The following is a 27,279-nucleotide window of genomic DNA, read 5'->3' as shown; positions in this document are numbered from 1 at the left end:
AACTGTAACAATAAGTCTGGTTACGTAGCAATTTGACTCGCTTTTTAAATGTTACACGCGTTGTGCAAAATTACATGTATTTGTGGTTGTATTTTTACTATTTCATGCATTCATATGCAATTTTCGCGTTACGTGCCGTGTTCGCGTAACACTTGAAGCCTTGCGGTAATGAAGTGTATCGGAAAGTTGTATGAATCAAGCTTAATGGAATTTTATTCTTGATTTATTACTTGATGAATTTTTATTTCTCAAACAAATGTTAGGCAGATATTTATAATGAGTTAAAACTTTTAATGCTTATGATTAGACATTTTTTGATTTGTTGTATTTTTTTTTTTTGGAATTAAAAAGATCAAGCCTAACTTGTACTATGTAATTATATTTAATATTACAAGTAAAAACTTTGAACTTTTTAAACGGATCTCCGAGGTGCGCTGCATCTTTAGGTAGGTATACGTCTTATGTATATTAGTATACAAAAAAAAACGTCTTCTCATTTATTTTTACACTTTTACTTAAATACATAATACATTAAAAAAATCAATACTACATATAATATTGAAAATTGCCATATCATTAACAGTACATTTTATCAGCATGATTGAAACCGGGAGCTCGGGATTTGCGGCCTAATATTATCTAGCCACTAGACCGACGACATTCAAGAAGTTTAGATGGATATGTTATATGGATGGATATGGATATGTTATATGTTAATTAATTATGTACTCTAATTTTTAATTTAATCATAAACATTCAACACTCCGTAACCCAACATTATAACTCCTTAGTTATCCTCTTGATTATAAATTAAACAATATAATTTATAATATATGATGTAAAATATACTTTCAGAATGCTTTTATTGATCTTGCTTAATTTTATTGAAATCAAATAATAAAAAATCAATGGTATCCTAAACATAAATAATAGCAAATATACCAGTATCAAAAATGATTGTACATCATTTAGTAAAGATATTTTAATCATAACTTAGATTATGAAAATATGTAATTATTTTTAAACATATTTATATGAATTTAAACAAATATTGTAAGTTTGTAAGTTGAACAGGTTTATTATTTCAAATCAAAATATTAAAAGGGTATTTACTTATGGGAAGGAAGAAGACTAATGATTCACAATAAGTTATAAGAGTAAAAATTATGATTGAAAATTAATGAAATTATTCATATTGTTATTAAAAAAAAAATAATAATAATTTATGTTAAAATATAAAAAGGAAAGACTACTTTTACTAACCTGTTGGTGAATTTGATACTGAGGCGCCGCAACCGCACACCCTAAAATCGCTAACGTTATGCACTTACGCAACATTGCACACACTATAAAGAACCTATTAAATTATTAACAAGGTACACCACACACGCGGGAGCACAACGTATTGTATGTTGCGTGTAGGTGACTCTCACTTTATATAGAGGCACCCCTTCTAAGTAGTGAGGGCGGGAGTACTGCTTCGTGAGTGTAATTCAAAAACTAGAGCATTTAGTGTTTCGTACTGATCGGTAAGTATTTAAATTTTTGAAATATTCGATAGTTTTTTTTTTTTTAAATTCATACTAGAAGTTATTTATAAAAAGTTCTTATGCATTCTTAAAATAATTATAACACGTGCGTAACTAAATTAGTGCACTTAATTAAATTTGAGCCAGATTTAAATATAGATTCATAGGATAAATGATTTGCAGGGAGTATACTTAATTTTATATATTTTCTTGTCCTTTTTAAATCTCTTTCAAAAATGGAAATGCGTTTATGAATAACATTAGAGATCATATTTTTATTAATAATATTCAGTAATTTATTTTAGTCCAGCTTTTATTGACTAATAACATATGTCTAATGTTTCCAAATACTGCTTAACATACAATAGGATAAAGGTCAACTAGATAGCCATATAAAAAAGAAATGGTCCACATTACAAAGTCTAACGATTATTGTACTAATCTCGATAGCACAATGGAAAGAATAAGCTAATTTTAAGCGGGGATTGCGGGTTCAAAATCAAAATATACTTCATTCAAGTAGGCTTTTGAATCATAAATTTACATAACCATATTAAGTAAAGCTACCAAAGGTTCAAACCGGGCAATCACTGATCATGTACTTATTTTTTTAAATTTATTTTCGAGTTCGAAGACAAAATAAGATGACTTGTGGTATTCTGAATTTCGTGGGTCACCTGTATTCTATGGATGAAATTTCGACAAATGTTCAACCGCACTGGATGGTTGTGGTGGGATCAACTCTCTACCTTCTCATCGTCAGGAGTTAAATCTTGTTGGACTATACGTGCCTTTTATAACTGTATTGCTCTTTATGGCTGTAGGATAATAGCATAGAGCCTTAATTTTTCTTAATATAGGTTATATTGCACAAGAATTACTCAAATCGGATTACCACCCCATCTTTGCATAATATAAGACATTGCTTATATTTATGCTGGATATGATTTTATCTTTATTAAAAATATGATAAACATAAATTAAAAAAAAAAAGTACACATAAATTAAAATAATAAACTTATACAAAACAGACGCAGAAACATTAATTTCATTGATCTATCATAATTTTACAGCGATTATTGATACATTTTTTTTAATGATATATCGTGACCGCCCTAAATTCAGACCGTTTAAATAGCCGTCTAATATTTTGAAGTGATCTTGAACGTAATTGTATACGGTACGCCATATAGCGCTAAAATAAAGAGGCCAAGACTCTATGTATTTTTTTTATATGATATAGGCACTCTACTATAAAATACTGTACTGTACTTTAAGAAATATTAATCATTCCTAATATGACAAATACGCTAACAACTATGGGAGCAAAGATGTCACGTCCCTTGTGTCTTAAGTTACACTGCCTGATTCACAATTTAAATCGGAACATAACAATATTAAATATTGCTGTTTGACAGTAGAACATATGGTAACCTATCTAGATACGCTAACACAAAGTCCCACTACCACTTAAAGTATTATTTTTAGCAAATTTGTTGATACTTTATTGGTTAATATTCAGTGCGTCTTGAAATATACTTCGTTTATTTTATTAAAATTGTTTTCCGAATTTCATAGATTCTTTAATACATTTTATTAATATCGTTGCTTAGAGCGCTGGTGTCCTACGACTCGCTCATTCAGTTCTATCTCATTCAACTTTCTAAACAATAACTTTAACTGCTCATCATATTGTCGAATGATGTTTAACTATAAATCAACCCCAAATTAATTATAAAAAATATATTTAGAAAGATCTAGTACAAGCACTTATTTCTATCGTAGTAAACAATATCGCGAGTTATCGGCCGCGGATTCCCTCGCATTCAAAGGGTTGGGCGTCAGATGCTAAGCATAAAAAAGTACCCATAGTCCTCCCTTGGAGTTCAAGCTTCCTTCGTAATAAATTTCATCAAATTCGGTGCAGTGGTTTGACCGCGAAGGAGTAACATTAGTATAGTTTAACCTAAAGGATAAGGTACTTGTAAAGGCAATTCATGACTCAAGCTTTCGAGTTTTAACTACAAAATATTATTCGAAAGATTCGAAAGACTGGTGTCAAGGAAAAGGCACGATAGGAACAAAGTATACAATTGACGGAAAATTTATTGAAATTTCTAAAATAGAAAACAACACTATATACTAAAGCATATGATACTTTTTAAAATATCTATCTATTTAACTTTTATCAGATATAAATGCACTTTAAATTATTTATGTTCGATCTCATTCTCATTATTATATTAACGTTTATTGAATATCAGATCACCGAACTTAAGAGGTAAATAATAGCATGTACCTATAAAGCGAAGCGAAACCATTCAATACCTAGACTACCTACTATATATTACAGATAAGCATAAATATTTAACAAACGCGATCCAAGTGACTGTTGGTTGGTATCTAAATCGTTCGGATACGAATCATCTGAGCGGGGATTGGTGCAGTAAAAAGCATTTGGGTTGTCTACCAAGACATCTGTTGCAGCCAGTGCCATCTTAGGCCATTCCAGGTTCATAGGACATGCGGGAATATGAGGGCCTAGCGTATAACCGTTTCAAAATGCTATAGTATATTCAATTTATAATTTGTCTTTTTATCTGTTGTCGTTTTCGGCTCCCGACGTGCATCATATCTACGAAAACATTACAAAAAAAAAATACACTATAGGCCTTTTACGATGCCCCCGTGTGCCCTTATAGTAAAACGGTACTGTTTGCAGCACGGATATAGAGAGTAGGCAGAAGTTACAATCCCGTTCCGCGAAAGGCAAGTAATTCTGTGAGTCCAGTGCAGTGCTCTTGATATCATGATCACATAACCAACACGGTAACTTTTATTTTAATTCCCTTTATCATGTTTACAGTCATAATAATTTTCATTTTATCGTGATAATAAAATAAAATATACTTCAAATATTACATAATATAGTACAGCGATATGACCATAAAGAATAAATTTATATTATTTAATATCTTAACTCTTTTACACGTGATCGTTACGATGCTTTCTTACGTATACGTGGAACTGGTTTTTTTTACGCGTTCGCTTCGCGTTCTTTCACAAGTGGTTTCCAACCATTATATTACTCACTAGAGATTAATTTCATTATGAAGTAACAAGCACTAACTTTCTGCTGCATATTTCCAATGTATTACAGTCAGTCGTAATCACATACAAATGAAATTGTTGGATTTTATAATTCGTTACGACGACTTGAGATAGTAGTTGTGCTGAGATGACCCAGTGACTGGAACGCTCTACTCTATTGTGAATTTAGTTCACCTTGTGCTCGGCAGGAATTCATCGTGAGGAAACTTGCATGTGTCAGATGAAAATCTTTCACATTTGTTAACACCAATCGGTACAATGCTGGATGTTGTGGTTACCAGTCTTTGGAACAGTATGGAGAGCTTCTCCTAATGAGGAGAAAGTCTTTTTTGATATAGCGGACGGATAAATATGCTACCTGATGGTAAGCGGTAGCCAACACCCATACACATTGCCGAAAAGAAATATTAACAATTCCTTACATCGCCAATAGACAACCAACCTGGGGAACAAAGACGCTATGTCCATTGTGCTTGAATGAGCCAGTTTAACTAACACTGGCTCATTCACTCTTCAACACAATAATATTAAGTATTGACGTGTGGCCGTAAAATATATGACGAGTAGGGGGGACCGTACCGGACGGCCTTGTGCAAGGCCTTACAATCAAGTAAAAATAAAACAATTATTCTTACTTTTAAAGTATATTATATAAAATTTTTAACGGACACGCCCTGCTCTGGTTTCATAATATAATTTTATTTCAGTAAGATGTATGTACGTCAATTTATCTAGAATATCAATAACTATTCTCGAAACATTATGGTAGGTACATCTTTCTAAGCTTTACCAGCGTTCGCTTGGAAAACAACTTATTTGTCATAATGTCTTTTATATCTGTATATTATCTTTACTAATATTTTAAATGCGAAAGTGTCTGTCTGTTAACTTCACACTTAAACCGCTAAACGGATTTAGATGAAATTTAGTATGGAGATGATAATCCCCGGGGCGGGCAAAGCCTACTTTGCTTAGGCAAACTTTTTCGCGCATGTAAAGCCGCAGGTTCAGCTAGTATAACAATAAAATATAAAGTTATGATATATCTTTTGTCTGTCAAGTCAAAATGTGAATGTTGTCGAGACTGCTAAATCAAAAACAAGCTAACAAAACTAGCCTCTTTTATGTTAGTACGATTCGGAATTTAAAAAAAAAAATAATTTCTAGATCATATCGTGAAAGGCGTCGTCTATTGCGAATCGACTCGTACTTCGCTTTCATGAATCCAATACCGATAAACTTGTCTATGTTTGATCCAACTTCGCCCATACATGCCATACACGTACAATTTTTTTGCTATATTCTATAGATAAACCTGTGTTTTCTTGGCGTTCTGAACAAACGACAAAAAGAAACGACAATGTTAGAATTTTCACGACGTTATGGTTGGCTGTATTTTACACTACTGCTACTGTTAAAATTAAAATTAACATTGTAAAATGACGATTATAAGCAGCTTGAAGAGCCCATTTGAATAACGTATGTTTTGGTTTTGATTTTTTAAAAGGTTTTGATAAATAATTACAGTGGAATCCGTATTATATTGACATCGAAGGGAATAGGCTATTTGACAATTCGAAAAATAAAGTGTCAATTATTGTAATCAGTATATATTATGAGTTTAAAAATTGTTATTTATCAACGAAAGTTGAAAATAATAATTAATTTATTCAAAAATCCATAAATAAAAATGCATTTTTAAACGTTTGTCACGTGACACAAAACGCTCCCGATTGGTCGGGCTTATGATGACGTCACTTGCTTATTAACCTCGTTTGCCCACTATATGTACCACAGATTACAATACAGGCAAGTGACGTCACCGACCTCATTGCAGCGCCATATTGTCAAATTAGCGTTTTCGCGGGCTATTTAAATATGGAATTTTTATTTTGATATTTTTTAGCAAATATGTACTAGAATTAAAAAAGACAACTTTTACTGGGTTCCTTAACCTCTACTAAATAATATAAAATGCATTTTAAAAACTAGTCAATTAGCCTATTGACAAAACCGATGCCGAAAAGTTTTTTTACTGTGATATGATATAATTAAACTATCGTAAATATCCTTAAAACTATCGAACCAAATTTCCAAGTGTAATATTAATATTCTATTTTATTTTAAGTAACATAAATATATCACAAATAAATTGAATTAAGGTTATCAATATTTCCCCTGTTTTTTTAAATATTTTTTTTTATAGATCTGTTCACCCACGAAGGCGCGCTCTACGTCAAATTATAATCGGCGTTAATGACTATGAGTAAATGAAGTTCGTGCTTAAAATATGTCTTAGTGTGCGTGCAACGATCAAGAGTAAAGACAGCAAAAAATACAACACAGATTATATTTGTTAAGTATATCATATTAGATTCTTCGTGATTGACTAGAGTTATACTGTCACGTCGTCGAAAACTTATCTGGATATCTACTTACAAATCTTTCACATAATATGTATATTATTCATTATCTTTCAGACATTATATTACTGAATTCGTTATTGATTGAACATTGAGTTCGATGAGAAAGCGGATCGAAAATTTTCTCTTTGACTATGAGATACATATATTTTTCATAAAATATGCAGCATATAAACCAAACTTATAGCCTATGTCCGTCCTTCAACTATAATCTACAATAATATCTGTAATAATTAAGTTCAGTATCAATATAATATTAAAAATACCTCATTAAAATTTGTTTGAAACTAAAAACGAAAATTATATCGTAATGTCAAAAACATATGTAAATTCTTAGACCTAATCTTTAACAAAGGAGGTCAATTCACGAATACAAGATTTAGAATGATTTAATTTAAATGATAAAATATAATATTATTTGGTATTCGATCATTGTAGACACGACTTTATTTAATGCACCAATTGAAAACGAGCCCTAATAAATGGCACATTTGCAGTGCAAGTAACTCGATAAGTTGCATTCATGTGTTCAAATGTAATTCGAGTCTGACTGTATCTGTGTCAGCCCTGAGTGGACCCTGGCCCGTCTATTAGCTTACAGAAATATTAGTTCATTGCCTTTTATTGATATTTCAAAATTCAAGTTGCTAAGTGAAAAATTCAACCTGCTTAGTTTTTGGCGACTTGGTGTTTTGCAATATATTCTTTTTTATGTAATTTTTCTGGTCGATTTTTGTATAAAGTAAATATGATCTTTAGATCGTTTTATAAGATCGGTTTTTAATCATGAAATAAAAAATATATATTTTGTTTTAATATTCTATGTACTGACCTAAATTAGAAAAGAATTTTGCTGTTAATTGTATTGTCATTGAGTAACGCGAAGAATGACGTTCATAACATTACAGAAACTTTCTGCTCCATTGTATGGATTTAAAAGAATTCGTTGAAATACGTCAGTGTCACATTTTTTATCTGTGCTGTGTACGCGAATAATGGCCAATAATTAAAATTGAAAACTTATTATATAAAGCCTCCTTTCGAGCCGGATCTAGTTCTCGTGATAATTTGATAAGTATTATGTATAACAGAAATTATGTCAACCAACAGCCGCCGGCGTTACACACGGGCCCGTGTGATGCAAGATTAGGCATCTAAACCAGTGACACAGAAATAGAGGTTAAAAAATACATTAATACTAATTTGTAACTTATTTAGTAAATTAAATGATAGATTTATTTTTGAATCAATAGATAAAATGGTTTTAAGTATTTTTTTTTCTTATTTTTGACATTAGGTACATGTTTTTATATTTTAATTATTTATATGTGTAGATATACTACCAAAGCGAAGAACGCGTTGAAAAAGTTAATGGCTAATGATTTTTAGAAGATACTGGCCACTAATTTTTAGAAGATCCATTAAAATAATCATTTATTTTAATTATAACCTTCAAAATAAATAAAGTGTATTTGTTATCTTGTGTATCTTTGTTAATTAATCATGCTCGAATTACTTGACGAATTCTAGAGAAGTTTGCTTAAAGTTATGACGTGAATCGGTTTTTTTTTAAATTCAACATAGACAAAAGCAAACAGTTATACTTTTTTTTAATTACGTAAAAAACGCGTATGTCTTGACTCTTCATTAAATAAATCTCCATTATTTAACATACTGCATTACTATCTTCTGTGACATTACAAACTGCACCCTTCATTATTATATTATTACGACAAGAAATGTGAGATCTTTGTCTGTTTCTTATTTCCAGGAACTTATGTTCGAAAATGACTCTTATTATTATGGCACTAAAAGATACAAGCAATGATTACAATTACATTTATTGTATACGTCTTTATGCCCAATTAGTTTAACCGTTTCCTTAAATGTGTGACGCAAATGTATCATTTGTATTCTTTGTTGAGACGATAAGATAGGTTTTATAAGACCTAGACTGCATAGTATTTTAGGTAATAGTTGAGATGTGTTTAGATTCATAAACGTACTGCAGTCTAAATTCAAAGAAAGCTTGCAAGATAAAATTTAAAGGCGCGTGTGTGTCGTACAGACACATATAGAAATAACTTATCATAAAGATAAAAGTATACGATGTTCGATATTTAAATAAAGTTTCATAAATATTTAAAGTATTTAATTTTTAAATGTGACAACATTTACTAATACAGTATTCATTTCATAGTTTAATTTAAAATAAAAATAACAACAAAATCTAAGGATATAATGAAATAAATTAAAAATGAAAACTCGGAGACGCTTTGCTAGGACGCGTACTTGTTCCCAACATGATGTCGAACTCCCCACTTGTAGTTGGCGTTTTTATCAGTTTTGACGAATGTGTGGACGGGGCCTGTAACGCCACTGGTTCCTTTATTTTCGGAGTCATCATAATCATAATGTTCACGCTTTGGACGATCCCATTTTGTTGGTTCTGGTTGTTCAAATTTCGGTTGTTGCTGACGAACTGGAATACAAAATAAGTTACTAGAATGTGTTTATTTTCGACTGTATATGCTTAATTCGTGTATAAAAATTATTTTTGCGTAATCTTGAAGTAAGTTATCGTGAAATCTCATGTGTCCGAATATATTCTGCTACACGAGTATCTACTAACACGCATTGATGCAGCATTGTCATTTCCATTTTTTTATTTAACTTAACACACAAAGCTTATCGTGGTAGGATTTGAAGCAAGCTCATCTGGGTAAGTACGTAGTAAGTACGTATGTATTGCACTTTTTATTGGTGTTGTCTGATTTTTAGAGTGAGTAAGCCACTCTAACTATACACACAAGGGACATAGCCTCTTAGTTTTTAATGTGGCATATTGGCGACGAGGAATAGTTTATACTTCTTACAGCGCCAATGTCTATGGGTAGTTATGACCACTTTCCATCAGGTGATCGATTTTCGTGTCCGTCTACATATCTTAAATTAAAAAGAAATAAAAACGCTCATTCATTAATTCGGCGATTTTTGCTGCCGATATTTCAAATTAGGAATAGGATGTTGTCCAATTTAAAATGAAGTGTATCAAGATCCTCTGAAGACATGTTTTGCATTCTTCACACACACTCATTTATAGGAGCACACATATATAATAATCAAAGAAATACTTATAATAACAGTGCGTGAACACGTCATACATACTCGGTATCTTGTGTCTGTGTGGTAGAGGTGCGTATCTCGTTACACGTATTGGTGGTGCCCTGTGCACTGGGTAGAAAGGCGTTGACCACGCGGACGTGGTAACTGCCATGCACGCTAATAAAACCTGAAATGTAAACGATGTCATTACGATATTAAGCTTTGATAAACTTTGAAATTAATGCTTCGTCCAGATATACGCGTTTATGTGCGTTGGTTTTGTGATGCTGGCCTAATTTAGATATTATATGGTTATGCTATTATATTATACTAGTTGTAGTCCGCGGCTTATCTTCGTTTTAAAGGTTGGTTTTGATTGAGGTATACCGATTTTCATTAAAAATTCGCTTCAGTGATTTGGCCGTGAAAAAGCAACAGATAAACAGAGTTGCTTTCGCTTTTTAAACAATCCTGTAGAAATATAGACAAAGCAGACGTGTTTGGTTGATGGTTTGAATACCGCAATCGAAGAAATACAGTCCGAAAAATGTTAAAGATAATTAATGAGAAAGGTTATAAAATAGTCATCATGCTTGACCTTGAATAGAATCACTTCGCATCTCACTCGTGAAATATTGACAACCGCCTTGCAGTGATACGCCATTTTGACACGTGTATTTTATTAATTTTATAATTATTATAATCAATGTCGTATATCACATTCTGTCATTTCATGATCGTGTTCTGCGGTGACTTTCGAGTTTCTTGTTACAGAATAGCCTAACTGAACGCTTAACACGGATATATTATAGTACACTCTTGCACAAATAACGGCCGCTTTCAATAACCAATCTGAGGTCACTATCTCCGGATATCAGTAAGAATTTATATTCAATTATAAATAAATATTTTAAAGAATCGCTTTAAAGATTTTTTTATAAGTGCATCCCAAATTGAGCACGTAAAAGATTCAACTATTTGTATGTTGATGGTTACCAGGCAAAGCATTGCCAATAAGTGTTTCCAGTGAAATCCTTGACTCAATATGGTAATATTACACTTGCTTAAATTAAATTCTGCCACATGTGTATAAATTATGCCACATGTGTATTCCACCAACCCGCATTGGAGCAGCGTGGTGGAATATGCTCCAAACCTTCTCCTCAAAGGGAGAGGAGGCCTTAGCCCAGCTGTGGGAAATTTACAGGCTGCAAATGTAATGTAACACTTATTTATTGTGAAATTAGACACTACCACCGTTTGAGAACAGAAATAACCTGATCTCAGAAAGCAACTACTAGTAAAAAACACAAAAATAATAAGCCTTGCAGATATTAAAATACTCGAGTTTTATAATAGATATTTCGATATGGATCATGTAAGATTCAATTAGAATGTAATACTATATATTAAATAATATATTAATTATTATTATCTGTATATTACAGACTAGTATCTGTCACTTTAACTATTGAACATTATAATATTATATTTTTAATCTGGTAACATAAACATTGACAGATACTCGTCTTGGCGGGAAAATTTATTCTCGGATACACATTTGTAACTACGTATTGAGTAAAACACTATTTATAATTTTTATAAAATTATCTAAGAAAACCTACTAAACATCGTTTTATTTCTGAGTTAAGACTAAGTTCTTACAATAAAATATAGTTGAAAATATGACATAAACTGTTGAACGTAATAAAGGCTATAAATTATTTAATACTATTGTAATAATAGTTCAATAACAATCTCGTATCATGACGGAGAGATGAGTGATTGTTAAAAATCAATTTCGGGGTGAATTTGGTTTTTGCGATAACTCGATAATATTTTTAAGTTGGTAGAGAAAGTTCAAAGGAAACCTTGGTCGTCAATTTCAAATTACGCCTCACTAAATCTCCATACAATTATGAAATCTTAGAATAAAATTAATAACGATTATTTTTATAAAGCAAAGAGTAGGATTTAGTCAGACTTTATTTTAGTAGAAGTAGAAGTAGAAGTAGTAGAACACGTTTTAAATTTTTAACCTAAAAAACTCACAACAAATGAATCTTTCTCAATATAAGGAGTTCATTGCTATGCGCGCTGTGTGTAATTTTACTTTCGTTACGTTAATGTCACATTTATGTCACGGCACGCAATGTGCGGTTTCATTAATTTTATATAATTAAAAAGAACACTGTCATTACATAGCTTATACCATCATCCTCCTGCCCTTATCCCAATTTTACTTGGGGTCGGCGCAGCATGTCTTCTTCTTCCATACTTCTCTGTCGGACGTCATCTCACAAGTAATATTCTTTCTAACCATATCGTCTTTCACACAATCCATCCATCGTTTCTTGGGTTGTCCTCTACCTCTATATCCATCCACATCCATTCTCAAAACCTTTCTCAAAACATGGTCCTTCCTACATAGCTTATATACAATTTATTTATATTTATCTTTATTGTTATATGATTATAGTTAAAATAATTTTTATTTATGGTTTTTCAAATATCATATATACGTATGACGCAAATATTGACACAGGAAATAAACTATTATAATTTTATTATTTCATAAAAAAATATGTGCGTGGTTCACCCGGTTGGAACCAACTTGCTTTCGATATATATCATGTATAAAAGAACATTATATATTTTTTTTTATTTGTATATTTAATGGAAAGAGATAGAGAGAAAGAGAAGAGGGAGAGGGAGAGATCGCCTTAAGGGGAAGTAACGCTTTTTCCTCACATGACGATTCAATCTGCCAGTTCGGTTTACTTAAAGCCGCGTTAAATTTTATCCGAAATTGTTTTTATTGTATTACATTCTTTATTATAGTAGAAACTAGGTCGCATTTAGTTTTTATATTCTCGAATACCGAACGAGTCGCCGGTTGACATTCTGATAAATGTTATGTGTACAATAACTAGGACATTAGACTCGTGTTTAAAAAGGGTATGGTATGAAACTGTTCCACATTACTTATTGACTGCCTCGCTGGATTATAAGAATTCTCAGTAGCAGTGAGGAGATTGGAACCCGACAGTGTTAACAATTCCTCTAAAAGCACGTACTTAAATCATTTTGCGCCTGAACTCTTTGCAGTCGTTCATAGACATTGGTGAAGTAAGAAATGATAACCATTCCTTACATCGCCAATGCGCCATCGACCTTGAGAACTGAGAATATGTTGATGTTGTCCCTTGCCAGTAGTTACACTGGTACCTTTCAAACCGGAACACAACAATACTGAGTATTGCTGTTTGGTGGTAGGCTACCCAGGCGGGCTTGTACGAAGACCAATAACCAGTTGAGTTATGTATGAGTTATGAAAACGAAATAATAGAAAAGTCACTTTTGTACTATGATATATCCTGTGAATTTGTCTTGTCATCGGTTAGTGTGGCCATCGTGGCCAAAATCAGTCAGTATAACGGGACATAATAATGATTACACTAGTAAAGTATTTTTTCAAAATTGTTGGATCAATATCTTCAGCGTTAATGTTTGACAAAATGTTCCCGTTTTGCGTTCCTCGTACCGTGATATTATATCCTTATTTTAGTTCCTCTCTTGACGTTACATCATATAGTGAAGTCCGTAATGCCGTTAGGTACTCTATAATTTGTCTATAATTTTCCGCCACTAACGCTCTACGGAAGTTATTTAGCCTTCATAACTTATAAAAGGTACAGTCAGTACAATAGATTTAGCATTCGTTAGCTTTACGTGACAATAAATAATTATTCGATACTTTTTTACGATAGCGATTAAGAAATCGGAATATTCGATCAGATAAAACCTAAGAATGTGATTTACAATCTAGCAAAAAAAAATCTTAATAATAATAAGTACATTTTTTATTTTTAAATGTCTATCTAATATTATGCTATTATGTATATACTTTTTGTTAAATGAGGTGTGAAGGTTTGTTTTCTATAAAATAAAGCCGCAGCTTCAGCTAGTCATAAATAATCTTTTCAAGCTTAAAATGTCAAAAATCAAATCAAATCAAAATACTCTTTATTGTACACCAGTAAACATAAAGTTGAATCACATTTCAGAAAGATGCACAAGAGGCTGCCTTATCGCTAAACAGCGATCTCTTCCAGGCAACCTTAGGGCAGAGGAAAGAAACAGATGTAGAAAGAGGTAGGGGTGTACAAGACAGATATAAACATAATATATGAATACATTACAGTGAAATATAAATATATTTAAAATAAAATAATGTACAGTACCTGGTAGCTAACAAGCATACATATATGTATGTATCTCATTAGATATAAATTATATATAAAATCAAACTAAAATTCTCTCGAACTAAATACTACATTAAAGTTCAAGATAGTATTGTTTCAAGATAGTTTTAAATGAAGTAAGTGATTGTGCACGTCTTACTTCAACAGGAACAGAGTTCCACAGACGAATAGCCTGAACAGTAAAGGAATTTGTATAGAATGAACGAATGTCAGGTGTCAAATAAATAAAATATTTTTTATGTTTACAGTACGTAAATATAACATACGTTTAATAAACGATTCCTTGTCTCGATAAACTTCGAACGGACTCGGTTCCCACGCAGGTCCTAGTTCGGAACCGGTTTAAATTTTTACGAAACCATTACATAAAAGAAAAACACTCACCAAAATGTAGCAATCCATATCAGCTGCATTCGAATTGGCAATGCCGGCCACGGTGTCAAACAGCCTCTTTTAAACTAGAAAGAAAACGAATTGAACACTTTCTAGCGATTTAACGGTTTGACGCTCGACGATTCGGTTCAAAAGATTTGGTAAATAAATAATTATTTACATCCGATGAATATTTGAAATTAACTTTAATAAATAAGCTTGAATTCAATGATTCCATAAAGTTATGCAATGTTTTATAATCGTATTAATTGTTGCAATATTATACCGTTAATTTGAGGTTGTAAATAAATTCGTAGACGTTTTAATTATAACGAGATTGAGTGCAGAAAGATCACATTCGATTTTGTAATTGTTTTTAATAAGTAGCTCTTATGATTAATATTGTATATGCATTTTTGCAACTTCTCTCAGAGTGAGAGATGGGCTTTTTGTGCGGCAAAGTGCTTCTATTAAAATGATTAATTTTTTATTTCAATATATATCATTCTAATATTTTAATATCTATTTAATATATATATTTTTTATTTTCTATTAATACTCTAAATTTATAATAAAATAAAATTCTATAAAATTTCATTTTAATTTAGTTACTTTTGGGATTTAAAGCGACAAGCAGTCAAACAAAATAGTTTAATAATAAAAATGTTATTTTCATGTTACATACCTATGTTTAAAACAAAACGTTAAGAACATTAATTAATTTCTTATTTGAGTTTCTCTATTAAAAATATTGTTTTTGTAGCCATTTAATATAGATTCTTATTGCACGCACTTTAAATGTCCGAAGTGTAAATTATATAAAACAATTAACTCGGATACAATCTATTAAAATGATAAGTTTCATCGAAAGCATCAGGTATTTAATACAACAGAATATATTATTAAACTTCTTTTAGTTAGCACGTTTCGCGAGACTTGCTATTAAATTTCAAACTGATCGCTCAGTCTGATAAGCTAATATTTCGCCTACATTTTGGTGCGGGTGAAAATACTATATAAATACATATCAAATATTGTAGTATGTATAAAATTACCGCCAAAATAAGGGCCGGCCTAGCAGGCCTGAAGTGGATTAATATTCAGTGATTTTATTACATTACCATCAAGCCTTATGTCCAAATAAGTATAAAGATAAATTATTTTATTTCGGACTAACAACATTTGTACTCATTAAATAGTGTTGCAAGCAATATAAATTATTATAAAAGTATAAAATCAGAGTAATAAAAAAATCTTGCTTAATTTTGAGTATATAATAAATATGTGTCAGTTTTAATTCGTGAAATATTTACAAGTATTTTTGGAAATGACGATAATTAAAATTGTATTGTTGCTTTCTTGTTTAAATGGTGAGTAATCTAGTGTAATTATATGTACGAGGGAGTAGGTATATAAATATGCTAGCAGACCCAGCCACGCGGTGCTTTGGCTATGTTATAAGTTCAATGATAGTGTATGGTAATGTTTAAAAACATCTGAAACATAAACTAACTACACAATATAATGGTTGTACCATTTCATGCGCGTTAAACGACCAAACGATTTTTTTTTATTGATATAGATAGCTAAATCCAAACAGCGCGATTTTTAAGACATTTTCTGCCTCGCACAACCACTCTGTGGAACCAATTCCGAACCGATACGACTTAGGAACCTTCAAGAAAAGAGCGTATTTCTTCTTTAAAGGCCGGCAATGCATCTGCAAGCCCCCCGGTGTTGCAGATGTTCATGGGCGGTGGTAGTCACTTTCCATCAGGTGAGCATCCTGCTAGTTTGGCACATATCACAAAAAATATATAATCATTGACAATAACGTCTTGGTGTCGATGTGTAAATCTAGTAGTAGGCAAAGGTAAACATACATCAGCTGCCATAAATTTGCCATCAATGTTTATGACAGCAGATAAGAAAATGCTTAAGGATAATTATAGTTGTCTTTCTTGTCTTGATAAACATTTCATTTCAGCTGATTCTGTTAATTATTTCTTGGCCTTATATATTGTAAAATGTCCTCCATGTATATCGATAAGCTCGCGGGTTCTACTCCTTATTATTTACGATCAACGTTAATTTTCTTGCGTCATGGAGATCGGGCTCGTGTTGTTCGACATTTTGTCAGAGAAAGGATACATTGTTCAAACCTGTTAGAATGTATCGAATAAATTTTTGTTATGAATTTTGATTAAATTATATGAAATATTTTAATACTTTTAAGGCTTTTAAAAAAAACTTGTTCGAAAATTGTAAGCAGTATTAGTATTTGTAACATTAGTCTCGTGTGCGTTGGAGAAGAGAAAATATCGTGAGGAATGAAATGAAATCTGAATCTTGAATCTATATCTACCGGTAGAGCAGAGTGGTAGATTATGTTCAAAGTCTTCTCCTTGAGAAAGGAGAAAGTTTCTGCAGTGGAACATTGAAGGGATGTTACTTTATGGTACATTTACATTTAAGTAATTATTGTGCTTAATGTGAGGTTGTTTGCTGATTAATTCGATTGTTAATTTAAGAATAATAAAAAAAAAAGATTTTCTGGTGGTTTCTTGAAATCTTTTAAATGTCGTATTTTTTCTTCAGGTTTTAATATTTTGATTTCCGAAATTTTAACTTAATACGTTGAATCAGTTTTATGAGAAAAATTATTAAATAAAACCTCTTTTCATTTTAATGTTGCAACGAATAATAATTAAAAAACCGGCACGGTCTAAGATCCGGAATGAAAAACAATATAACAAAACATTGATAAACAGTTACACTAACAAAAGATTGTATTACAAAAGAACGTTAGATGCTGTTTCAGCACTGACTTTGACCTCCATAACTTTAAACTTGTGTTTGTTCAATATTAAAATCGTTGTACCCGAGGACTGGTCGATAATGTCGGTCATTATAAATATTCTTTATTAGACATGTTTTCCGAATATAACAATAGTCTTATTTCTTTGTATAAAATACTAAATGCAACGATATTCGATTCAATTCGAATTGAGCCTAACGACTCAAAATACAGAAATCGACCTAAGAAGATATGCCATTTTGATACGTGTTTCTATAAAAACTTTAACTATCATATTCAATATCATATAATATTTAATTATTTCTGACGTCGACTGAGTTTCACATCGAAACTAAAGTTTGCTCAAATTTTCAACAAATTTTCTTCCTGTTGTTTGTTGTTCTTTTTCTGTGTTTTATCATAAGTATGGTTTTTGGCTTTTTATGGAATCGATAAGCGGAGGAGCAAATGTGTCACCTGGTAAGTAGTCATTATACCCATAGACATTGGTACTTTTAAAAGTACTAATCGTTTCTCATTTCACTAACACGCCACCAACATTTTGAACTAAGACCTTAAGTCCCTTGTGCTTGTAGTGTACTGTCACATTCACATTTCAAAACGGAACACAAAAGTACTAAGAATTGATATTTGGCGGCTAAATATAAGGTGAGTGGGTGGTATCTACCCAGATGGGCTTGCACAAAGCCCTACAACGAAGAGCTTCTATCACAATTGAAAGGGCAGTGATTTAAAATATATAGTATTTTAATAAAACCAATCAAGAAGTAATAGCAACGGCAAGCTGCAGTATATCTCAATAGCTAATTCTTTACTGTCCATAATGTAAAAGTGCAGATTTTAAACCTTTAAGCATGTTTGTATCCGTTTTCAATCATAGAATATAACAAAATGTTATTGATCAAATAAAATTGATATTAACCTCCGAAATTAAATAGATATTTGACAAGAGTAAATACATACAGTGAGTCATACTCTCATCGTGTTAGACATTGTAGATTTTTCTATTATTCTCTAGTGCGGATGACTGGAAGCAATGTGTATTTAAAGCTTATAATGTTTTCTTTCACGGCACTGTGTCATATATTAATAGCGTAAGTCGATTTTTGTTCCAGTGATTATGGGACGATAGCTGCACGTAGAAAATAGGTTATGGTCTCATTTTGAAGAGGTCAAGCCGTAGATGTGCAGAAAATTAAAGAGAATTCTTGATTTAAATTTACTAAATTGTTACGATTTAAGATAAAAATAATTTTAGAGTGCAGAAAAAACTTACTGGCAAAAAAAAAAAAACTAATGTAAAACGTGCGAAAGACGTCGTCAGTTTACAATGGAATAAAATCAAAACAAAACCTGTCATAGTTTTCGAAATTCCTAAAAATCAGTTGAATAAACGAAGCGAAGTGTCGCGGGCGACCCACTAGTATAAATATAAATAAATTATAAATACAAAATAAGCACGTGAAAAACTCAGAGGGCTTATTCAGATCGGTAGATTCAGTCTAGGTTCTTAAAATAACGTGTTTTATCCACTCGAATAAATTATACTTTAGGTTAAGTGTTATGATTGCATTTTCGTGAGCTAATTGATCATTGTACTATTTATATTAAGCATAATTCTATATCGAAATCGTGTCTAAAAATCAAATGGTATGATCTGATATTTTAATGTCATACCGTTGACAATATCTGTCCGAAAAGGTCAAGTGAGCGAATTTAACTTTTATAATCGACACCCGTTTTAAATTGCAACACTTATATTTCCATATACATATATTTAGCTTAAATTAAAATCTAATTAAAGTTACTAAATAACAACATTTCTTGCTTAGTAAGTAGTTTTAAGTTTATCTAGTTTCCGCCCGAGGGTTACCCCACGTGTTTTAAATCAGGTGTTAGATGGTAATTGACGATGGAAAAGAGATCGATTGCAGGAACAAAATTTTAACATAAATCCCAAGATACGAGAGTGTAAAACTGACATTTTCTAAATCTAGCCCAGTGGTGAGATATTGAGCAATTTTTTATCGGGACATAGATTTGATATTGGATTTAGAGTCCGGACTTCTGGACAAGTCATTCGAGTTACGAGGAGATTAGCTTTCTTTGCTTAAAATTATTAAGTTTATAGCATAAATAGACAATTAGACATACTAGTTATTGTAATTGTTATTCGTCACCAAATACACCATAGACACCATAGACATAAAATGTTCATTCAGCTCGTGAACATTATTTGATATCATCAAAACGGTTGTTTGTCATTGTTCATATTACACTTGACTTATTGCACAGCATTGCTGAATAGCAATAGCAATATAGAATTATAAGGACTCACTATGTGGAATACATTTTAAGTTAGCTTAACAAATATATTTATTTATCTCATTCATCAAGACATCAAGACCACGCTCTGTTAATATATTTTGTAAGTATTATATTAGGTAGCTTAGTATCTGTAGTTATTTATTAATAATTTCAGACTAGTCGTGTCGGCATTCGGTCCCATCTGATTGTGATTGAGGGAATTGAGATTGCATCTGTGCTTGTACATACTTGTTCATTGTGATATCTGCTGCGAAATTGTTTAGTCTCAATTGTAAATAGTCGCCAAGGAAGAATTCGTTTGCACATAGTCACCTAAAAAAATAACTATACCATTATACAAAAAATACCAATGTTACTGACGATTATTTATTGTTAATAATATTGTATGTGTGTTTGTCTGTGTGTGTAACCAAACTAACGGCGCGAACCCTTTGTTAATTTCTATATTGCTTAATATAAATAATATTGTATATTTCAATTTAATTATTCGCAGACGCCTAACCTTGAATCTAAAACTGACATACTTTTTATTTAATTAATATATTTATTTGCAATAATTTCGTTAATGTTTTTGCCTTTTCACTTCGTGATAGTATCGATTGTAATGTGCATGAATTTTAATTTGTGCTTTATATGAATAGAAATAAATGTCATATTACTATTGTTAAGGCCGAGAAGTTGTTACATTGTAATGTGTAATGCAACAAAACAATGACTACAGAACTTTCTGTTACTGATGCCTACTTACGTTGGGCCTATTTTATGTAAATTATATTCGACGTTAAGGCTTATATTACGTTGAATACTTTACGTGGACGGATTTCCCCATAGACTAGGCGGGGTCTAGAGCAGCGCTATATTATCATATATATCCCTATGTTTCTCGATTTATTAAGGAAACGTCATATCAGATTTATATCATGTTACATATCTGTGTTTTTGTAATTTTGTTATAAGTTCGCGATTATGGTTATTCATCAACATCATCATTATTATATCAGTCGGAAGATGTCCACTGCTGGACAAGGGCCTCCCCCAATGATTTCAACAAAAGCCGGCCTTGCACTACTCGCATCGAGTGGCTTCACGTGACCCTCAGTCCACCTGGTTGGGCCTGCCCACGCTGCGTTTTCCGTTTCACGGTCGCCACTCGAGAACTCTTCTGTCCCAACGGTTATTTGTTTTATATAATATGTTAGTATGTAATGAGTCATCTATACTTACTAATATTATAAATGTGAAAGTAACTCTGTCTATCTGTTTGTTACGCTTTCACGGCTGGACCACTGAACAGAATTTGATGCAATTTGGTATGAAGGAAGCTTGTACTCCAACCAATGAAATATACTTTATTATACGTATAACCTACGACCGCATCTCCTAATACGCGGGCAAAGCCGCGTTGGAAAACTAGTAAGTTAATATAAGTGACCAAGTATTTTTAAGCTGCATAAAATATGGTAAGTGGTCACCACCGCCCATAGACAAAGGCGCTGTAAGAAATATTAACCATTTCTTACACCACCTATGCGCCACCTCCCTTGGGAACTAAGATGTTATGTCCCTTGTGCCTGTGATTACACTGGCTCACTCACCCTTCTAACCAGAACACAATAATACAGAGTAATGTTATTTGGTGGTAGAATATCTGATGAGTGGGTGGTACCTACCCAGACGGGCTTGCACAAAGCCCTACCGCCAAGTAATGTGACACGTTTTTTACATAATAATCAATACTGACCCAAACGATCTATCCGCCATTTACTACTTGCGTTTCCTGACTTTGTACGGTTTACGTACACGTATCGTTTATATTTTTTTGTCGAAACCGCAACAAAAATTGTCCTATGAGTTATCTTTAAAGAATATATATTGTTTTTCCCGGAGTTAATCTAGATCTACTAACAAATTTTAAATATATATATTAGTAGGTATTACATGTAGTTAACTTTGCTCAATTATATGGCAGCATATTTATCGTTATCTGTAAGTAATTCACTGCACGGAACCGCCCATTCCCTGTGCCCTGTATTTGCTGGAAAAGTGTCACAAGTCCATTCAACACAACGCTAATTATGCGAAGAGGTGCTTTAATGCGATTTGTACGATACTTAAAAAAATCGTTAAAAATAATCATTTCTATTACTTTAAATTGTTTTAGAGAAGAAGTGGAAATACTATATATATGTATAAATTCAGAAGTAAATATGTCTATGTTTTAAAGTTATTCCAGTAACGATTACTAAGAAAAAAGGAATGAATTAAAACTGAAATAAAGCCATTATACTGAAAAAAAAACCTTATATTGCGTTTACTCAGCTGTAACTGTAAATTAATAAACAATTTCTTTTTAATGCGCGTGTTGTTATTCGAAACAAAAAGGGTGTATATGTTTGCGTTTTTTTAAAAGTTATTTTTGTTAATATGCATTTTAAGTTACACAACTTAAAAATGGAAGTAAAACAACATTACGTAAACACCGTAATTATTTAAACGGAAACAGCCTATAATTGGATTCATTGTTTTTTTAATAGCTTTCGAAAACAGGAAAAATTCTATTGTTTTTCGTTTTAGATTATATAAGAAGCAATTTCACAGCCAGTACTTTACTCCTAGTAATTAGAAAATTGGTTATATAAAAAAATGTTATTGCGGCTCGATTTTTAATTAGAAACCTATAAAATTGGTGGATTTGTTTCATTAACTCATTGCATACACCAAAAAAACAAAACAAAATGTAACTTTATACAGCTATAAATAATTGTAGGTATATTTCTTGAACTTTAAAGTTATTGTTTGTCGGATACGTAATTATTTTTTTATAATCAACTTGGAGATAGGACTTAGTACCACCTACTCATTTGATGTTATACCTACAAATAGCTGTACTTAATATTTTTGTATTCCGGTTTTTAACATACACCTTAGTCCCCAAGGTTGGTGGCGCATTGGCGTTGTAGAGAAAGGTTAATATTTCTTGCAGCGCCATTGTCTATGGGCGATAGTGATTACTAACCATCAGGTGGTCCATTTGCTCGTCGGCCTACCTATATAATAAAAAAGGTAGACAGAGAAATGAATCATTTTGTTATAAGTGATCACCACCAGTCAGAGACATTACCGCTGTAAATATTAACCATTCCTTCCATTGCCAATGCGCCACATATCTTTGGCACTCAGATACACTGGCTCACTCACCTTTCACACCGGAAGACAATGACACAAAGTATTGCTGTTTGATATGTAGTAGTGTGTAACAATTTTATTATATACAGAATAATATGACGCTAAAAGATACAGCCAATAAAGTTGAATAAAAAAAAAATAGTAATACATTGGGAAATATAAAATAGTAAAAACTATTATAGATTACATTTTTACAAATTTCATATATTCTGTAAAGATAATTTTTATAAAAGTAAAGTAACACCCTGTTAATATCCCACTTTTGGGCTCAGGCTTCCTCCCCTTTTAGAGAAAAAGATGAATATTTTCAAATGTATTTAAAATTTATGATAGATGGATTGTGCGAAAGCTAAATTCTGAAAAGAATGTAACTTGTGAGATGACGTCAGATAGGGAAGTCATGCTGCGCCGACCCCAAGTATATTGGGATAAGGGCAGGAGGATGAGGATGATGATTACGTATAATATTCAATTGAAAGTGTATAAGTTAAATTATTAACGTAAATAAATTAACACTGATATATTTTTGGTTAAGCTGTAATTATTTATGCTGTTGCCTTTCATATAAAAAAAACTAAAAATATAAAATATTCTATTAAAAAAATCCCTTAAGAATTATACGGATTCAAATTGGAAGTTAATTTAAACTTCAAATTATTTGTAAAAGTATTTAAGAAGTTTTAACGCACTTGTTTCAGTAGAGATCAACAATATTACAAAATACGTAAATACTATTTACAATTAAATAAAAAGTTACAACAAAGTAAAGAGTAAATAAGAAAAAAACATCGATTAAAAGTCGAAACTATTGTTTTGTATAAAAAAATAAAGTCGTCACTGAGTATCGATGGTAACTGTCTCTATAAATAATGTTACAGATACCATTCAACCACACCGACTATCAACACCTCAAGATGTTTCAACGTCTCTTCAATTCTACGGTACTTTAATTTTTTTTACGTACAACCGAACAAGTCGTAGTTCAATTATTTACTATAGTGATAGAAGAGAAAGTGAATTCAGTAGACGCAAAAACAAATTGATCTAGTTTATTCGTGTGTTGTTATTTTAGTGATACCTTCGGCATTTTAAATGACTTTATTTTTACGTGTAGTGGTTTCAGTGATTATGATTGGTGATCGGAATGGCATTAATGTTTCAGAAATGGATATGGTGTTTCTTCATTATCAGTGCCGGATCAACATGGAGTCCAGTTGACGCTGTGTCTATTCCAACGCAAAATAAACCATCCACTATAGAAGCTCAAGCGAAATTCTTCCAGTAAGATTTTAATTGGTTTAAGTTTTGTACATAATATAAGTTATTTTTATTAGAATAAAAAGGAATTGATTGTTCACATGAGACCAATAAATACTATTTCAAATAATAGCTGTGACAGTAAGTTGGTTTGTGTGTTTCGTCATATTGGTACAAACGAAGACAGTATCAAAACAAACGACGACGGAACAATTACGAGTACCAGTTTCGTCGATGAGTTTTAAATATTTCCATAAATGTCTTATTACTCAGATTGGATTCCATCATATGTATATTAGAAATCCCATTATTTGGTGTTTTATTGTTTGTAAAACTACAGAGTAAATTATTATAACATAAAATAATTATTTTAAGTAAGGTGCAATTTGCTTTATAGGGATTTTTTCTCAGTACAGTTGAGTCCTTACAAGATAGAATTCGGTCATGTTTGTGAAGACCCGAACAATTGGGAGCAGCGGTACGAGAAGAAAGACTTTAAGAACCACAGGGATATGGGAAAAGTATCAACAGTTTTATAACTATCTCGCTTTGTTTCCTAACTTTTGTATATGTTTCTTTCTCTGTCGCGCTTGGCTTGGCTTGGCTTGACTGAAGGTATAGGCATTTGCCTACTTCTGAAGACTTCGATCAGGGACATCGGCTGGGGAGTGAACGTCACTTCATTGAGAGACATGAGAGATCCAGACCGGCTACAGGACTGTTTTCTGCTAAAGTACGCCGCTTCTGCTTTTGTTTATTATCTTATAACTTACAATACTGAATTCGTTACACTTTCTCTTGTGTGAGTCATCACAATAATTATGATGAATTTCACATGTAAGTTTGATTGTATCTGTGACTAAAAAACTTAACATAGTTAAGACTTGACTCGTCCTGGTAGGGTAATAAATATTGACTTTATTGAGCTTAACGATACACTGAACTCTTCTATTTTCTGTTCTTAGTTTCTTCTTCTTTTTTCACTTTACTAACTTTTATTTATATTTGCCTCATAAAATTGTATCTTTAACAGTTTATTTTAAAATAGGTACGATGGGGCGATAAGAAAGGTGGATATGGAGAACATTACTGGGATTTAAATCATGCAGGCCATGTAGAAAATCACGGTAATGATGATGGCTACGATAGTGAATCAGATGACGGGTCATATCATGAAGATCCTCAGGACACAAATAATGAATCACATGAACAATCGCAACACTATAAAATAGACGAATATAATCCTGATGATACTAAAAATAATTATGAAGAAAACGGAAGGGCTAAGAGGGCACATGGAAAAATAAAATCCCATCAAAACGATCATGACAAAGTTGACAATGAACAGAAACGGCTTCCGAAGGAAACAATACAAGTAAATGATGAAGAAAAACTTGAAGAAAATGTTAATGAAGAAGAAGTAACAAATAGACCATTTAAAATCAAGCCAAAAAGACGCCTTCGTCAACAATATGTCACGGAAGCTCCGCAAAACAAAGAGAAAAATAACATTGTCTTGGTGATTAAGCATAAACAAAATGATGAAAAAGTAGATTTTCCTAAACAATCAGAACCAAAACATTTTGTGCCCAATGAAGGCGGAGCTGGAATAAGACAACCCGTTCCTCCTGAACTTGTAGCATCTGCTTCGATACCTAGACTTTTTCTAGACCAATCTACCGGTTATGTTATTGACCGAACAACAGGACAAGCATTTATGTTGCAACCAATACCTCGTAATATTCACCATAGTTAAATAAATATTTAAATTTAATAAGCTTAGCATAATAAGATACATTTTGTTATTATTTATTAAATAAAATTTTGACTGAATTTTTTCATTAATTATTTTGCCTAAATCATTTTATATTTAAATATCTTATTCTACAACCAAATTTAATTGTGCTCTTTGCCATCAAAATAAAATATTCTTTGATATTAATATAGTACAATTTTGCGTTCATTTCAAAAGGCATTTAGATTTAGAACAGACATTTGTCTTGGTCTTAACAATTCGATCGAAATAACGATGACTGAGATCTGAGATTTCGCTAGTACTAAACTTACTTGCATATAATTGTTAGTTATTACACTTTATACATTTACATCTTATACAAAATCTTTCTAATGTTTTATCAGTTAGTCATACACTATCTTCAATATAATTACATTGCGAAACTCTATAATTCACCCCACCACGCTGTCACTATTAGCTCTAAGACAAATATGTCAAGGGAACGCACTCGGAGAGTTCGTTAAACTTGGTTCTTTCAAAACATCTGAAATTCATCTTATTTCTTAAAAAAAACTTCTACCTTTAAATTTAAGCAAGTTAAAGTATTTCGTTAGATCTAAAAAAAAATATTGATTACATGAATTTGTTTGAAGTATTACACAAATCAATTGTAGGTCGCTAAATCTGTGATCATTGAATGATTTTTAATGATGATTTTGTCAACATTATTTTATAAATACTCATTATGAGTATTTAAGAATGCCATAAAAAAATATTAATATGGTATATCATAAAACTCAGTAAGCATAAGTTTTCTATTTATTATTATTACAGCACCAAATAGTTAGTGATAGCTTATGAAAAGTCGTATCTTCCCACACTAACGTTTTTATCAGATTAATCAAACAGGATAAAAACAATACACTACATTTATATCCTTGCTGTGTCTAACGATCAATTTGTAACAATAGTAACTTACCGTTACATGTGGGTATCTTGTTATCTTCACAAAAATCTACTGCATTATCAGATCTTCTTTTCATTTAACTCTTAAAACTATACAAAGGGTACGAATCGTTTTAAGCAATCTGTTAGTTGTTGTTACCATCGGGTAACTTTTGATTTGTTACTTAATTCTGTTCATTTATTT

The 27,279-nt window shown here is 31.7% G+C and overlaps 2 protein-coding genes across 4 annotated transcripts in view; one reads left to right on the top strand and one right to left on the bottom strand.

The window, feature by feature from the left end:
* Nucleotides 1–1,419, bottom strand: part of LOC113393552 (cuticle protein 19.8) — a 205,468-nt gene extending 204,049 nt beyond the window's left edge. Inside the window, exon 1 of one of the 2 annotated variants that reach the window (XM_026630505.2) lies at nucleotides 1,264–1,419. In XM_026630505.2, coding sequence (XP_026486290.2) covers nucleotides 1,264–1,338 — 75 coding nt within the window. In that variant the 5' untranslated portion in view covers nucleotides 1,339–1,419. The remainder of the gene's footprint in view (nucleotides 1–1,263) is intronic. The other variant, XM_026630506.2, reaches the window with a different exon arrangement.
* On the top strand, nucleotides 1,396–26,227 carry LOC113393550 (uncharacterized). 2 transcript variants are annotated; one of them, XM_064215246.1, is made up of 5 exons: nucleotides 1,396–1,529; nucleotides 24,016–24,078; nucleotides 24,300–24,418; nucleotides 25,010–25,127; nucleotides 25,443–26,227. In XM_064215246.1, exons 2-5 carry the CDS (start codon nucleotides 24,052–24,054, stop codon nucleotides 26,148–26,150), a joined length of 972 nt encoding a protein of 323 aa, XP_064071316.1. In that variant the 5' UTR covers nucleotides 1,396–1,529; nucleotides 24,016–24,051; the 3' UTR covers nucleotides 26,151–26,227. The 2 variants fall into 2 exon arrangements, with proteins under 2 accessions (XP_064071316.1, XP_026486288.2); XM_026630503.2 differs by lacking the exon at nucleotides 25,010–25,127 and adding an exon at nucleotides 24,792–24,915.
* The last annotated feature ends 1,052 nt before the right edge of the window (nucleotides 26,228–27,279 follow it).

This window comes from Vanessa tameamea, chromosome 6 (genome assembly GCF_037043105.1).
Source record: "Vanessa tameamea isolate UH-Manoa-2023 chromosome 6, ilVanTame1 primary haplotype, whole genome shotgun sequence".
NCBI lineage: Eukaryota > Metazoa > Arthropoda > Insecta > Lepidoptera > Nymphalidae > Vanessa > Vanessa tameamea.
The sequence above is the reverse complement of the archived record's forward strand: the minus strand, read 5'-3'. Positions and strand labels throughout refer to the sequence as shown.